The 17,243-nt window shown below is 42.6% G+C and overlaps 1 protein-coding gene across 1 annotated transcript in view; it reads right to left on the reverse strand.

The window, feature by feature from the left end:
* Positions 1–3,964: 3,964 nt before the first annotated feature.
* XPO5 (exportin 5) overlaps positions 3,965–17,243 on the reverse strand; it is a 58,905-nt gene continuing 45,626 nt past the window's right edge. The window contains exons 26-32 of the mRNA XM_060244474.1: positions 16,519–16,613; positions 14,834–14,896; positions 14,183–14,265; positions 7,159–7,266; positions 6,850–6,987; positions 6,535–6,699; positions 3,965–5,249 (exon numbers count right to left, since the gene is read on the reverse strand). Of these exons, the coding sequence (XP_060100457.1) occupies positions 5,109–5,249; positions 6,535–6,699; positions 6,850–6,987; positions 7,159–7,266; positions 14,183–14,265; positions 14,834–14,896; positions 16,519–16,613 (793 nt within the window). The 3' untranslated portion in view covers positions 3,965–5,108. The remainder of the gene's footprint in view (positions 5,250–6,534; positions 6,700–6,849; positions 6,988–7,158; positions 7,267–14,182; positions 14,266–14,833; positions 14,897–16,518; positions 16,614–17,243) is intronic.

Consider the following 17,243-nt stretch of genomic DNA (forward strand, 5'->3'; position numbering starts at 1 on the left):
GACTATAAATGACATTAAGAGAGCAAATGAAGATATACATTTGAGGAATGCAGATTATTATTAAAGCCTTTCAGACACAATGTGGGCGGCTCAGGCTGATATGCCAAATGCGTGATCCACCCACATTTCTGTCTTCAGGCTTTGTGGGGTCTGGGGGCTCAAGCGCGTGAGCCCACAAGACACTAGTATTATATCATGTCAATTTTGAGTTCAAGATAAATGTGAGAAAGTCCTCCCCGTGGTATGTCATTCTCTGCTTAAAACTGTGTGAATGTTGTTCACAGGAAATGTTTAATGGCCTGCTGGAACTTTCGGCTCTCCCAGTTTTATTTATGGAACTATACTAGTTATGTTAGCATCTTATTTCAAATGGTGCACACAACAGTCAGCGGCAGATTCCAGTTCCTTCTGTTTGTTGACTTCTGGTTTGCACTGGTGAAAAAACGCCATGAAGAGTGTGCACAAAGTACTTATGTGTAGGTGTAGTCTAGATGTGAAGGAACTGGAAGCGGTGACAAGCTGCTGTAGGTGTGGTAATTTTGGAATTAAGAATTAGAACATTAGAATTTCTGAAACCTAAAATGGAAACACTACTGAAATGGAAAAAATCCACTGAGTTTCATTTTATTTCTATTTGGCTTTTTACTGTTTCCAAATGTTACTGTGTTTTATAAAGAAATAAAGTTCTGTTTAGACTTTTAGAATTTTAATCTGCTAGTGGAGACTTGTTTTCATAACTGTCAGTTAAAGAGTGGTACGATATTCTGGCAATCCAAAAAACAAGCCAGGAAAAGATCTGCTCCAACGTCTGAAGCAGCTGTCTTGTTTGAAAAAGGTTCTGAATTCTCCTTGCCAACCAATACATGAAAGCATGTAACTAAATGATCCAGAGAAACTTTTGCAAAACAAGGGTCTAGCATGGATAGACAGAACTTGCTTTAAATTACATTGTAGAGAAGTGATCAAAAAAGCATGAAAAACTGGCTGCTGGATTATTTAGGTACGTATTTTCACTGCTTTGTATGATGGAAATAGCGAACAGGAAGGCCAGTGCACACACGTCTTAAGAAACCTTTGCCTCAAACCTGTTCTCAAAATGCTTGTGGTTAAACCTGCTCTGGCCTGCCTCTCAAAGAGAAAATCTCAGTCCTAAATGCTGTAGATACGTTATAGCATACTAAGTGCAGGAAAAGCCTCTGAGGTCATATTTGAGGTATGTACTGCATGTCTGCCTAAGAGAAAGCCAATTAACATCTTAAAGGGAAGTGGTTAGCTGCTTGACAGGCAGAAACCATGTACATTGTATAAATAAAGGACAAAGTAGTGAATGATTTAAGCAGGGAGGGTTTTTTTTGAGCAGGAATGCACAGGAAACTGCTCCGGTTGGCTTGGTGTCAGAGGGTGTGGCCTGATATGCAAATGAGTTTCTGCTGGGCTTTTTCTACAAAAAAGACTTAAGGAAAATCTTATTGTAAATATATATATTGTAAAATGTAGACCTTTGTGCAGCTGGCATGCTAAGCTCTTTGCAAAGATGAAATACATTGGTAAGTACAAATGAAAATTTGTGTTTTGTCTTGACTCCTTCAGTGGTGTGTTACATAACCCAGTTGATTTTGTATTTCCTCTGGATAGTTATCAACTTGCAGATGTACAAAATGGGGACTCTAGGAAGCCAGAATTTTTCTTCTATTTATCTTCTGCACCAGATAGCAATTTGGTATTTGTGCTTTCCTTATGCTTGTACAGGTGGTCTGTTGCGGACCACATTCCTCAAAATGTCATGAACACATCTGCAATGCAGAGAAACGCTGTGCAAGTGAAAAGTATAGATTCTAATCCAAGCAAACTATTTTTGGTGTGGTACCTGTACAGAGAAGTAGAGGCACTTTGGTTATACCAGAGTGCAGTGTTGGACTAAACCAGGGGTGTTAAATGTCTGGCCCGTGGGCCACAACCAGCCTGCCCTGCGCTTAATCAGGCTAGTGGCTCTTTTCTCCTCCCTCCTATTCTCACCCTTTGAAACTGTGAGGCTGCTGAAGTTTCCAGCTCCTTCTGCCTTGTTTTTGCTGGCTGCAGCAAGCAGCTCTTCTGGGCTTGCAAAACAAATGTGGAATGGATTTTTCCATTAAGGTCTCTACACCTAGATAGACCATCTGGGCCCAGAGACCTTAATGGAAAATCCATTCACCTTTTTCTTTGAAACTTTGTCTGTGCTGCAATGCATTTCAGTAGAGTGGAGCTCAGTTTCACTTTCCCTCATTCCTGTGACCAGCTGAAGTTGTTGCATCCTGGAGTTGTGTCCTTGCAGCCGGCTTTGCTGAATGGAACTGAGAATTGGTGCTTAGGGAGTACTCTAACCTGGGAAGCCACAATCGAAGGGAGTCAGCCAGAGTATGGCCTGGAAGTACACAGTAAAAACTAAGATGGAGTAGGGCCAAACAAAATGGTTCCTGGCAGCTGAGTATGAGTCTGACGTTATTTTGGGAGGTGGTTTGAGGGCATTTGTCAGGCTACTTGTCCCCCCCCCCACCTAAAACAATATATCTCTCTGCATTATGGAGCCCACAGGAAAAATATTATCCTCCCTTTTACAAATCCTGGTTCCTCCCTGATCCTATCACCCTAATTGATGGGCTATGGCTTTTCTCTTCATCAGTCTAGGATCATCAGTAAACATTAGTATTATTCTTGACCAAATTGCACCAAGAGACATTTACAGTTCCTGCTTACACCTGGAAACCCATCCACTCATACAGATGCCATTATGACAACGTATTTGTTTTTTTCTAGGAACCCCATTCAGTGTTTTCCAGCACATTGTTTCACTCCTAGCTAACCCCATCAGTACACTGTTCCAAGGGGTAAATCATGTCACCCTGCCTCTGGACACCTTTTTCCCCCTATAAAAATAGCACCCAGAACTTAAGTCTGTGTGTTTTCCTAGATCCAAACTGTGCCCCCAAGATTCTGGACATCTTGCCCTTCTCCTGGAAAGGTAGCTATAATTTCCCCAACTCCCTACTATATTCCCTCTAACTCTCGTATTTCTGCTAAACTTGTGTGTTCATCTCCAGTGTGCATTTATTCTCTGTATGCTTGCATATTTTAGTATTTCCTTTTCCATAAAACAACCTCTATTGTTTAAGCAACAGTCCAGTTAATTTTTGTGAGTTCTCTAGGGGAAAATCCTGATATATAATTGGTGAAGAGATCTCACTGTTGCCCCGTCTCTCTAGGCTTAAAATCTCTTTTAAGAGCTAATATTCCCGTTACCACCCCTCTGTCTAACAGCGGAATGGAGGTATGGAACCTTTTAATGGAAACAAAATTCTAAAAAAAAAAAATGCTTAAAAGTTCATGAAGGACACCCATATGTTTCTCCTTCATTTTCTTCTTGAGAGTTCCAGCACCTGTTTTTTCAGGTGAAAAAGCCCTAATAGTGATGATCAGAAGAACGCTACAGTTAAGTAACCTGTTGTTTTTTGGTGTTAGCAGGTGCATTTCTGTTTTTATAAAGTATTCTATTTTTGCAAGTATATCACAATCCAGGCATACAGTATTCTAAAGCCATGGAAAATACACTGTACTGACTGCTTTGTAAATGAGCTTATCTAAACTTGAAAGTGTAATACAGTAAACTGACAACAGTGTTAAGATTGTGCTGGTTACTAAGATAGTAGGCATGAGGATGAAACTGCCCCCATTTGAGCCTCATAAAGCACAGCTGTCCAGCATGATTCAGATGTTTTTCACTCAATAGTATTTTAACTTTTAAAGAGAAGGCAAAATTGGGGGGGAGGGGTTTAAGCTTTTCACCAACTATAAATTTAATTCTACCACTGATAATTTTGCTACTGATTAAAAAAACAACATACTGATGCTTATTAAACTTTTGTATGGTATAAAGAATTTGACATCAATGCAAACTTGGCACCAAATCAAGCAGCCAGAAGAATGCATGTATAGAACTGAAAGACCTTTACTGACATTCAGGTATATCACAGTTTGTTCAGAGCATTTGCATATAGAACATCCCTACAAAAGACCTCCCCCCCCAGCCCCCCCCCCAAAATTTTAAATGTTCACAGACACGGAAAGTTAAAACAATCATGACACAATAAATACAAGCTGCCTTTCCTAGAAAAGGAGCCATTGTCATGGGACTTTTGTTTTATTAAAAAGTTATACTAGAGGAGCACAATAGATGTGAAGAAGTCCCAGTAGAATCTGACTAGAAGCAAGGATCTGAATGTAGTCATAAAGGCTGTCCACTTAGCTAGGGGTTAGGTTCCTCTTAAAATGTACCTTGTGTCAGTAAAACATTCTTACGCTTCCTCAGTCAAACTACTGTAGCAAAAGTCTTCTAGTTGTTACACAGCACTGAATGAGTGACTTCAAATTAGCCCCAAAGGAGCTGTGGGCTACTGTTCATTTGAATACTCGGGCTGCTAACAGCTGAAGCCAGGTTTGCAAATAGGAGATCAACCTTGTTTCACACTAGACCTCTGAAGGCATGATTAAGTCAAATAGATAGCAGAAGCTGTTTCTTAATGAACTTTCCTTGCTGTTGGCAGATATGTGCTATTTTGTAGTAATTCATAGAGCTGTGGAGGGGGTGGGGGGAGTACAGCAACCAGCATGCTGCCCTGTTACCTCAGGAAAATTGAGCTTTCCCAAGAGAACAGCAGAAAGAAGCCCATGTTAGTGTTGTATTGAGGCAGCCACAGTTGTAGATAATCTGGATAAAAAATGACATACTGAGGATCTGCTATCATGCTTCCTTCTTGGGGGAAGTATTTGTTTTGGAGGAGGCTAGTTCCTAGTGGGCCAGCACAAGCTTGGGTGTGTGTGTGTGCATGAAACTGAACTAAGGCCTCTATGCTAAATGGCTGGCCTCTATCAAAAGAGCCAGTTGTACACTAAGTTGAGGGTGGTGGGGAAATCAGGCAGGTTACACTTAACAGACTGGACTGAATGTGTAGTTCCCATCTCCCAACCAGAAGGGGATGAGGCTAGTAAGAACCTTATCCAGGCTCTGCAACGAGCGGACAAAGTAAATAATTGGGTACTTTGAATAGCATAGGTGCACTGAAAGAGTTCTGAGTTTATGGTTCAAAGAGTGCGATGAGGGTTCCATCTTCACTGTTATCCAATATATCTGCCTCTACAGGTGGTTTCACCTTTTTGAAAAGAGATGGCAGGTTTTTGATATGAACTTCCTTGCGGAACTGCTCTCCTAGAGGCTTCTGTAAGGAACAAGAAAAGTCTGCATTAGGTACAACATATCTAAGGATGTTCCACCAGAATGTCGGATGGTGTCTAAATGACAGAACTTCCCTTTTACTTATAGGAACACTGTCTTGAGGTTACTATGGATGTGCATTCCTTTATTAACCAATGAAAAACATTTAAAAACAGGTTCACTAAAAGGCAATTGGTAATATTTAACTAACAGGAAATGTTTCCAAATCAAAAAGATAAAACGTCTTTGAGCAGAAAAGATTTTTCCTGATCAGCCTCTTTCCACTGAAGACTTGAGGAAGGCTCTCTTCCCCCACAAGTATCTCTTTGAGCTCCTTCTGTTCTGAGACAGCACTGTCAGATCCTTCTGTTAGTATTGCTACTGTGAGAGAAAAACATGAATAGTCTGCCTGCTTTCTATGGATTGCCAGACACACCCCTTTGCTCATTCTGCAATGATGCCTGTCTTCTTGGGGTGGGTGGCCTACAGAATTTGAATGCTTTTTCCTGCCTGAAAGTGGACAGGGAAGGCCCTTTGGATTATGAGTGACACAATCTCTGAAGGTCTCATTCAAAGTGAATAGGAAAAAATGATGTAGTTGGGAGCACGTTTCTCCAGGGAGGAAATGTGTACTCCCTTGGATGATTAATACTTCATGAATCTTAGTTCTGAATGTTTTTTCACACTGCATTTAACCCTCTGTGACACCATGCCACAGCTCTAAAATTCCAGGGAAAGGTTTTAACTCCTTCCCCTAGTTCCATGTGTCTGCATTAGGACACACAATCACAACAGGGCGAAGACAATTCCAGTGAGTGTTAAGGCACCTGAAGCCTGGCCAGCATGCCTCTTCATCTGGACCTGAAACATGACCAGCTTAACTTGAGCCAGGAACACTGTTTTCATACAAAGTACTGAATGTTATCTTCTCCAGTAATCCAGTAAGGTGCAAGCCCCTTACAATATGAACATCATCTGCTACTAGCGACTATTTTTTGGAGCTCAGATCCAAGGATCAATATTCTAGGCATTTTTCTTTTTGCATCTACTGTTCACACTGAAACTTGATAACTACCTATGGAACCTACACCATGGGGTCCTTCGCCCGTTATTAGAGGACCAGACAGCTTGCTCAACAGTCTTGCTTAACATAAGCTACCATGATAGACAAAAGTTCTAAAAGTCTAGTATAATGTTTTAATAGTTTAATGAATGATATCCAGATAGAGTAGGCAAAAATATCTCTTACAGATAGGAGGGTGATATCTCTGTTGAATACCAAGACTTACCCCAATGCAACCTGCAATTAGGCGTTTGAAATGCTCCTTTCTGCGCTTGTCTGCAGCTTTCTGCAGTGTAGGGTTGAGCAGCTTGGAATCAAATTGCTCCAAGGGTTCTGTTTGAATTTCTGGAACCTGTTCCATCACTGCCTTCAGTTCAGCATAGCGCGGACGCTTCAAGTAGCAAAGATGATAGTCAGTAGAGAGTTTTGCCAGAACAGATATTGCCATGTAACAAATCCCCTGCCCCCATAAGAACAAAGGAATTGACTCGGTGCTTGCTCATGATTAATAATCAAAGCTAAGCAGCAGCCGCCTTCTTACCAAAGCCTCATAGATCTGGAAAGCCAAGTGAACAAGAGCTGCCATACAGCCATCATGTTGCCCATGCATCTGTAAGCCTTTCAGCACACTTGTGAAAAACCAGGTCACTGCATCAGGGATCAAGGTCCCAGGGAGCACCTATGAAAGAGACAACAATGTAGCCAGATGATAACTCATGACAGGCCTGTCTGTCTTTGGAGGAGACAATGTCTAGCAGTCCTTCACACTACGAGCAGCCCCTAAAGGGATAACCCACTTTTAGCCATATTTAGCTCACCACATATTTTATTGTTGTAGCATTGGAAGTACCTGTTTGAGTAGTGGCCAACAGAGTTGGGTGGTGGTCCTTTGGCAGGACAGGGTATCCTTCCAGGAAAGGGAAGTGAAGGCTGTTATCAGCAGAGCAGTGCCAATATTCTGGAAAAAGGAAGGTTTAATTTTCAGATTTCTCTAGAAGCCTTATTTTTGAACCAAACCATCTTCCTTAACTCTATCCACTAAAAATTCTGGCATAGACCAGACATGTTAAGAAAGATTTCACAAGGCTTGAGTCAATTCTCCACCCACTGCGAAACTGGTATTACAGAAACAGTGAAAATCTTGAGACAGTGCTAATGACTACTTGAAACTAGCAATAAGGACAATAAGATACCCAAGGACAATTTAAGAAGTTACAAGGATCCTGCTGATCTGAAAAAAAAAAATATATATATATATATATATATATATATATAGGAATGACAAGGAAGCCAAGCCCTTCATGTTCTTTGAATCTGGGGACAGGGCTTTTGGTTTCCAGCACAGAGGGATTAGATGCTCATTGGCTGTACTCTGTTGAGGGATTAGTTTTTGTTTTACTTTTGTTGTAGCTTCAATAAATTTGTATTTATTTTGCTTCTAACTGCCTCCCTTCTTCATTTTATGGAGTTGCCAGCCCCCGGTCTTTAGGGAAAACCCACAAACAGGAATGATGTCACTGCACCAGGGATGCTGCACAACAACACTCTGGTTTTTGGGCAAACTCTATAGTTTTGTAGTAAAAACCGCATAGGGTTTTTGTCCAAAACCTAGAGTGTTGCGCCCCACATGCAGCAGAAGACACCAGGAGTGGCTCTAGGATCCTCCTGCCGACTGCAAGGTACAACCTGGCAACCCTGTCATTATAGAATGGGGGGAGAAGGGTTTTAACAGGCAAGAAGTGCTGGCCCTGAACCATTGTTGCAGAATGTTATGAACCAGTGGCTGTATCTCTAGGGCTTTTATTTTTTTCTTATACTATCTTAGCTTTTATCTAATTACGTAGTTTAATCCCTTTTATCTCAGCTCTGGTATTTTACCCTTCCTCCATTTTATTAAGCTTTTATTCTAGCTTGCTTTTTCTTTTTATCTCTGTTTTGTAGGTACAGTGTTGAAATCTCCCTTCCACACCTGTGGGGGGTGGGCATGGTAGAAATGAGTGCAAAAACAGTTCAGAGAGTTTCTCAGGCTGACTGCTCTCCTTTTGTTACTTTTGTAACAACTAGAATGATTAAAGGGTTGGAACACTTTCCCTATGAAGAAAGGTTGAAACGCTTGGGGCTCTTTAGCTTGGAGAAACGTCGACTGCGGGGTGACATGATAGAGGTTTACAAGATTATGCATGGGATGGAGAAGGTAGAGAAAGAAGTACTTTTCTCCCTGTCTCACAATACAAGAACTCGTAGGCATTCGATTAAATTGCTGAGCAGTTGGGTTAAAACGGATAAAAGGAAGTACTTCTTCACCCAAAGGGTGATTAACATGTGGAATTCACTGCCACAGGAGGTGGTGGCGGCTACAAGCATAGCCAGCTTCAAGTGGGAGTTAGATAAAAATATGGAGCAGAGGTCCATCAGTGGCTATTAGCCACAGTGTGTGTGTGTGTATATATATATATTGGCCACTGTGTGACAGAGTGTTGGACTGATTGGGCCATTGGCCTGATCCAACATGGCTTTTCTTATGTTATTATTTCTTATTTCTCTCTCACTCTTTTTTCTCTACCATTTCCCTCCTTTGAAGAACTACTGTTTTGGCTGTGAGGGAAGTGTGAGAAATGTTTTTGAATTCTGAGTGCATGGCAAATACCTGTTGAGCTTATGCACAGATTTCCTCATTTATGAATGAACAAACATTTTACAAGAGGAGAAACCTGCAAGAAACGTGCAGGGAGGGGGCATTTCACCACCATTTCTTCCCTCCTACTTCCTGGTGACCTCCCTTTTTTCTCCCTCCCCATCCCCTCTGCCCAGCCCAGGAGCTGGGCAAGGGGAGGGGGTGTAGCTTGGGGAACTTCTCAGTGGTGGCAAAGGACCCATCTTTGAGGTGGAGGCAGTGGTGGTGCTCCCCCTCTGAATTTCGACACCGCTGGCAAAGATGGGGTTGTTGTTGCTGCTGCCAGGCACTCAGCAATTCAGTAAGCCCCCCAGCAGTGGCAAGGACCCTATCTTTACTGGCAGTGGGGAATGAGGCAGAGAGATCTGGAGCACTGCCACTTCCAATCAGGCCACTGGGTGAGGGGAGAGGCAGTGTCACGCTTCCCAGTAGGCAAGGTACGCAGCTGTCTAGGGCACCACCTGGCCACAAGGGTGGGTTCCCCCTTCCCACACGTGCTCTGCCACCCCTGGTGTCCCTTCACCACCAGGCTCGCCTTTGCTACAGCCTGCCTCTCCACTGCCCTCCTTTGTCTCACCACCTACCAGGAGTGTTGCAGGTGGACAGCAGCAACAGCAGGGAAGGGGCTGAACACGGGTAGCATAGCAGTGGGTGCACTCGGAGCCTGCCCTGCTACTGCCTGCCTCTCCGCCACCCAGCCTGGCCAGGAATGCCGGGGGTAGGTGGCAGTGGGGAAGAGGCTGAGTGGGCAGATGTGTGTGTAGGGGGGCCTAGGGAGCCAAAAACCCTGGCTCCAGCTCTGGGGAGGGCGCACAAGCCACACCTTCAGTGTTGAGGTGCCTTACCTTGCCAGCCATTCAGGTAAGTTACCTGGGGAAAAATTTAAATCCCTTAATTCCCCCCACCCCCGATTTTTCTGCAAACATGGGGAGTGCCCCAGGTCTGCAGAAAAATCTGTTTACCTGCCATATGGCCCTGATCTGTGGATTTAGAAACCCACAGAGGAGCTATTTTGCCTATGTGATATATAGATATGAGTTGTATACTCTATGCCTTCCATTTTGAGTTTTATAATTATTAGTCATCGAATTAGTTAACCAGTTTTGTGCTGGTAATACTAATTAACACTTAGCTATGCTATTATCTGACTTAATTATCAATTAACTAGTCTGCCTCTGCCTGCTAGGGATGAAGCAACTTAAATCCTTCTGTGCTCACTGTAATTCAGTTCTCCTTCTCTCTTGGCAAGTGGGGCGGGGAGAGGGAGAGCAACTTTAGAGTTAACAGAGGCAACAAAGTTTTTAAAACTTATAATTAAGTAGTTTTGTTTTAACCAATCACTGGATTTCCCTTTATTTTATTATGTCTAGCAAAAGAAATCGTCCTGACTTTTGTAGGCTTCCAGCCAACAAACAAAGCTGGATACCATTTTTGACTATAATATTAAAATTTGTAATAATTGTTATTTGCCTTTATAAGATAATACATTTTTCCTAGAGGCAAATGAATCACAAGTCAATTTTTCAGCTTTGCTGCTTACTCCCAATCCCATACTGCCTAAACGTAATTCCATGTTGCCCTCTTCTGACCTATCCACTGAGGAAAAGTATATGTCCTGAGAAGGATACTTTTCAGATTCTAGCCTCTCAGACTTTTCTAATTGCTGAGGCCCTAAGGAAAGTTTTATGATAAAATCAATGCCTTGTACCAAGTCCTCTCTATCAAGTTGGTGGGTCAGGTTCTATCTGGAACCCATTCCAGGTTCTCTCAGGTTCTATCTGGAGCTCATTCCTGTACTCAAAACAAAGTTTACAAAGATTATATGAAATACCACCTAGGAAGCCTACAGGAACTTCTCTGAAGCTAAAAGGTAAAGGTTCCCCTGTGCAAGCACCAGTCATTTTCGACTCTGGGGTGACGTTGCTTTCACAACGTTTTCATGGCAGACTTTTTACAGGGTTGTTTGCCATTGTCTTCCCCAGTCATCTCTGAAGCTAGAACCTTGTAAAAATATCACTGTATATATTCTCCTTTTGAGGGAAAATGATTGATTGGACGGGGAAATGGCTCAGGAAAGAGCATTTGGCTTATCTCCTTGATTGCTCTCTCCTGGAACCCACTATCATAATTCATTCCATAAACCCCAGTGTTCACTGAATAACCCCCAGCCTCTGCTTTCACTATCTCCTTCCACAAGAATGTTAAGCTGGAATCTGACAGGTTGGTCTTCCAAGGTTTCCTGTGAGGACAACAGGACATTCTTCTCCACATTCAATATATTTAGGAGACTTGGATAGTAGAGGAGATATATTAGCCTGGCTATTTAACTTCCTTTCAGAATGCATCAAAAGGTCCTTTGGGCTGTGTTCAAGAAGGGCTAGCTTCTCTAATTTCTACGACATTGCCCACCGATGATTCTAAAATGATTATGACATAGGCTTCTGTTTTAGTAGTTAGCACTGGAGTCTCATTCTATAATTTTATTCACAGTATATATGCCACCTGCAGCTTCACATGAACTGAATGATAAACTGGGCCCTGCTGGAAGAAATATTCAATAAAACTAAAAGCAATTTCCTGAACAGCTCATTTCTCTTAGTGGGTGATTTTAATGCAAGAATAGGTGCTGATGATGCTTTTTTAATTTAAAAAAAACCTGTATGATCCTAGCAATGAAAATGTCTTTAGTGCCTGGTGGTTTTTGTCATAGAAAGATGTCATAATAAATGCCAGCAGCATGAGGATGGCCACTTTTGCTATCCAAAGGAATTTAGTAATTTTGAATGGCCATCAGAATGGCCAATGATCCAGGCAGGCAGGAATTATACCTTGTTGAGCTTTAAGGGAGCTGGTGTTACAGATTACTTCACTGCCTGATTACAGAGAGTTTGGCATAAGGCATATTCATATGCAAAACTTCATTGCCTGATTATAGAGAGTCTGGCATAAGGCATATTCATGTGCAACATAGCCAAAATTAAATGACTCCAGGAGAACCGGGTTTGATTCCTCACTCCTCCACTTGCAGCTGCTGGAATGGCCTTAGGTCAGCCACACACCCCTGATGTAGCTAATCCTCCAAGAGCTTACAGGACTCTTAGTACAGGGCCTACTGTAAACTCTTGGAGGATTGGCTACATCAGGGATGTGTGGCCTAATATGCAAATAAGTTTCTGGTACAAAAAAAGCCAGTTTGAGAGCCAGTTTGGTGTAGTGGTTAAGTGTGCAGACTCTTATCTGGGAGAACCGGGTATGATTCCCCACTCCTCCACTTGCAGCTGCTGGAATGGCCTTGGGTCAGCCATAGCTATCGCATGAGTTGTCCTTGAAAGGGCAGCTGCTGTGAGAGCCCTCTCATCCCCACCCACCTCACAGGGTGTCTGTTGTGGGGGGAGTAGATATAGGGGATTGTAAACCACTCTGAGTCTCTGATTCAGAGAAGGGCGGGGTATAAATCTGCAGTCGTCTTCTTTCTTCTGATCTCAGCTCATTGGCCAGTTTCCTGGGAGCTTTGTCCTTTGGGGGCAGTGATAACCTCTGTTGTTTTGCACATGAATATGCCTTATGCCAAACTCTCTATAATCAGGCAGGACTGTACATCCCAGTATCAAAACTCCCAGGGCTTTTTTTGTAGCAGGAACTCCTTTGCATATCAGGCCACACACCCCTGATGTAGCCAATCCTCCAAGAGCTTACAGGGCTCTTAGTACAGGGCCTATTGTAAGCTCTTGGAGGATTAGCTACCTCAGGGGTGTGTGGCCTGATATGCAAATGAGTTCCGGCTACAAAAAAGCCCTGAAAATGCCCAATGTTGCATTTGCTGGAATAACAACGCTGCTCACCTGGCCCAAGATATGATGGCCTCCCCAGAAGTGTTATCTTTAAGGAGATCATTACTTGGGTCTGATGTAGCTAGGAGCTCTTTCTTTCACCATCTTGTATAGGCTACTGCCCCTCTTCAAGTCCTTGTACTCTAAAATTATGCCTGATAGTGCTCCTTTTGCGTGGTACCTGGCCCCCAAGAATTCTGGTACATGGTTTTGATAAAGAGTACAGACTTTACACTCTTTAAAATAGGGAGCAATAATACCAATACTTGTTCTGAGGGAATTCTTGTCTCTTAAGAGATCTAGTAAAGCATAAGAAGAAAGAGAACTTATATAGGAACTGTGGTCATTTAATTTTGGCTGTAAAAACTAACGACAACTCAGCATTTTGGGCAATTATTAATATGGGCACTAAAATATATAGCAGTATTCCCTTCTGTATTTACCCAGAGGTCTGAGAGTCATATTTTAAAAACCAGTTTTCTACTCTGAGTAAACTTCTTACTTCTGAGATACTTGAACCTGATGGCCCTCTTCCTGATGGGCCAGAGGAGACCCCTTCTCATGTTGAAGTCTTGATTCACCACCTCCGCTCAGGGAAGGCCTCTGGAGCAGACCTTATCTTAAATGAATTATTCAAATCAAATCCATCTTGGTAGGCAGAGATTCTAGCTCCACTGTTTTCACAAATAAACATGTCTGGGGTTATTCAAAAATTTTGGAGGCACACAATAATAGTTCCTGTCTTCAAGAAGGGTCAATGCTCAGACCCAAGCTGCTATCATCCAATCAGTTTATTATCTTGCTGGGCAAATTATACTCTTTATATTTGCTAGAAGCTTTAACTGACTGGCTTGAACAGGGTGATATTCTGGGCCAGGAGCAGATAGGGTTCAAGAGAGGTAGCTCAACCTGGTCCTGTGGCATCTAACTTGGCCTTATAAAGGGCCAGGCTTAAGGACAGTAAGCACTTTCTGCTGTAAAAGAACTTGCTCCACCCTCTTGTCCACAGAACTGGCATCTCATCTTCAAAGCACAATAAAGGAGAAATTACCACTGTCATCCAATATGCCTTTGTGGGCCTTCTAAGTTTTTGCTTGTTTAACCATTAGCTGCATTTCAGGAGCTCTCTCCATGAAATACCCACACTGCTTCCTAACCTCCTCTATCATCCTCTAGTCTAGTAATCAAACAGCGGAGGGGGAGGGGTGAGTGCTTTAGATTTTTGACTCTCATTACTGATACTTTCAGAACTGAGCAGCCTTCTGCGCATCAGCTCTGGTTTGCTTTGGGGTTCCTCTTCAACTGAAGGAAGTTTTTTAAAAGATGAGCACACCTACCCCGACAGCAGAGCCGAAGCTCAGCTTTCTTACCTCTTGTTTCATCAAACACTTGCCCAGTTCAGTGAGTTCAGAGCTGGATGATGGAGTCACCTCAGTGGACATCATTTCATCATCTAACAAATAAAATGGCAACATGAACACATTCCTCCATAGCAAAGAAGTCAGACAAACCAAGGAGCAAGCAAGCTGAGCTAAAAAGACAAATTTTGGGGTAACACTAGTTTTTCCCACTTTGCTACACATCTCTGTGGGATGAGCTTGCAAGACTTCCATCATTCTGAAGCAACACTACAGAAAAATTCTATTTGGAGGCAGCTCCACTTGTAAAGGAAGAAAACCATTTTTTCATTGCAGTCCCAGTAGAAGTTGAACTTTGAACGTACAGTCTTCCCAGAGCCATGCAAATTGTTTGATGTCTTGGATTCCAATATTACTGTATGCACTAGAATGTGCACTATGACCCTGTAGCGTACACCAGATTTTGTATGCTGTACACTCCATGCAAGGGGCTCTTTGGACTACTGAAACGCAAGACTATGGAAATCCATTCACAAAACATGGAGAGTACAATAGAAACCAAATCTAGAGATAGCCAAGATCCATTTATACATGTAAGGAGAAATGATAGCTGTAGAGGGCCTCAAATGTTAAGCAGAAAGAACATATCGTTTTAGTACCTACCATCTCCATCTACTGCAACAGCATTATTCTGCTCAGCACCCTTCTTTGAGACACAGCATACAGCTGCAAATACATCAGAGGAAAAGAGACATCAGCAGGCAATCAACACAAGATATCACGCATTCCCCCACAGGGCAAAGCATTTTGTTCCTCTTCTGCAATGCTTGACTTGGACTCTCTAGAACTGAAAAAAGTTTGAAGAGAAGGAGCAGTTCCCACAATTGTGCTAAATTCCTCTAAATAACTAACTGTGCTGTTAAGTCACAACTGACCCCATGTTGTGATTCCACATGGGTTATTTCAAGGTAAGAAATGAGAAGAGGTGATTTGTTATCACCTTCCTCTGCATAGCAATCCCCTCATCCTTGGTGGTCTCCCATCCAAGTACTGACTGTGCCAACGCTGCTTAGTTTCTGAGATCTGATGAGATCAGGCTAGTCAGGGCTATTTAGGCTGCTCTAAAATTCCTCTAAGAGAGCACTGAGGGTTCCAAGCCTACTCTGGAACCACAAAAAGGGCCTTTCACAGTCCAAAGTAGTGTTAAAAGTAGTTTAGGGATCCACTGGGTCAAATTGCTACTGACCAATAAAGCTAGGACTTAGCAGTCAAAGTCAAGCAGTTCAGATTCTGACCTCACTTGGCAATTATTTGGCCTGTGGCTTTAAGATTTCATATCTGTGGAGAGATCTTCCCTGTCAATTTATATGATAAGAAGCCAGTACATCTGATATAGAATCTCTGCATATGTCAAAGGAGTCCAAGCTAGATTTCAAAATACAGTCTAAAATCTCACATGGTACCACCAGAAGTGTTAGCATTTCTGTTAATACCTGCCATTATCCTGTGTGACCTGAGGATGTCCCAAAGAGCATACCTGACATTCCAATGCCACTGTGTGGTTTGGATGTTCGGCCTGAACAAATGAATGAAAGGGCCAATGTTCTCTCTAAGCTGTGAGTCTTGTAAGCAGAAATTCTACTTCGTGAGCTACTAGCATTAAAGTTGTGAGCTATTGCATAAATTAGTTTGCTCTGGGGCCATTTTTCATGAGCTAAGAAAAATGTGAACATATATGAACATATGAAGCTGCCTTATACTGAATCAGACCCTTGGTCCATCAAAGTCAGTATTGTCTACTCAGACTGGCAGCAGCTCTCCAGGGTCTCAAGCTGAGGCTTTTCACACCTATTTGCCTGGACCCTTTTTTGGAGATGCCAGGGATTGAACCTGGGACCTTCTGCTTACCAAGCAGATGCCCTACCACTGAGCCACCGTCCCTTCCAATGTGTGAGCCAAAGGCTAAAAAATTGTGAGCTAGTTCACACTAACTCAGCTTAAAGGGAACACTGGTGAAAACCCAAAGAATGGTCAACTAAATACTAAGAAGAGGAGATTGGATTTATACCCCAGTCTTCACTTGGGAGTCTCAGAGTGGTTTATAATCTCCTTTTCTTCCTCTCCCCAAAATAGACACCCTGTGTGGTAGGTGGAACTGACAAAACCTTGACAAGAATGGGTGGTCTTTGAGGATATGAAAAGCAAATCTACAAGCACCTATGTCTGGGGAAGCCCTCTGAAAGCACAGTGATCCTGCATACCCCAATATAAACATTACCACAGGTATGCCCTCTGTGCTCCTAAAAACTTAACACAGATGGTTCATGCAACCTACTACTTTTACTCACTGATCAAGTCCATGACTTCTCGGGTGAGCAGCCTGACCAATTGTTCCTCCAACATTTCTTGGGATTCTGGGTTGTCATCGGTTGTGTCCTCATCACTGATGGGAGAGATGGTGGCATAATTGATGTTTACAATATAAACCTGAGGTAACCAACTGATACTAGGCATAAGCCTTAACCCTGTGGGAATTTTAGTTACCAAGCCTAGAAGATTTCTTTAAAAGTTTTCTACAGTTTTACTGTGAGAGAAAAACTTATTCGGAATCAAGTTATACCAGAGGTAGAAAACCTTTGGCATATCTGCCAACTGTGGCACACTACACTATATTTCTTTGCACTCAGGATTTGATGAAGCATTGGCAGCATTGCTGGGGCCAGTAGTGTAGGAGAATGCAACAGCTATGGCTTATGCCTCTCATTGCCTCCCAGACCTGTACAGCCAGCAGCCGAGTCCAGGGTGAATCCCTGAGATACTGGTGGTGCCACTCGGACTTGGCTTGCTCCATAGGTGTCTGGCTAACTACAGCCCTTCTTTCTCCCCACCCTCACCATTTTGTTTACTGGCACAACACCATCTTCACAGCTAGATGCTGCAATTTTTTGGTACTTCGGCATGTCCTGTTCTGTCCAAAAATCAAATTACAGGCAAGGACCATTTCTTTTGCCAAGCTCCAAAAGCCTGGAGAAAATTTTGCAGCACAATTAGCAGTTACTGATACCAAACCCAA

The sequence above is a fragment of the Heteronotia binoei genome, chromosome 1, assembly GCF_032191835.1.
Source record: "Heteronotia binoei isolate CCM8104 ecotype False Entrance Well chromosome 1, APGP_CSIRO_Hbin_v1, whole genome shotgun sequence".
Lineage (NCBI taxonomy): Eukaryota > Metazoa > Chordata > Lepidosauria > Squamata > Gekkonidae > Heteronotia > Heteronotia binoei.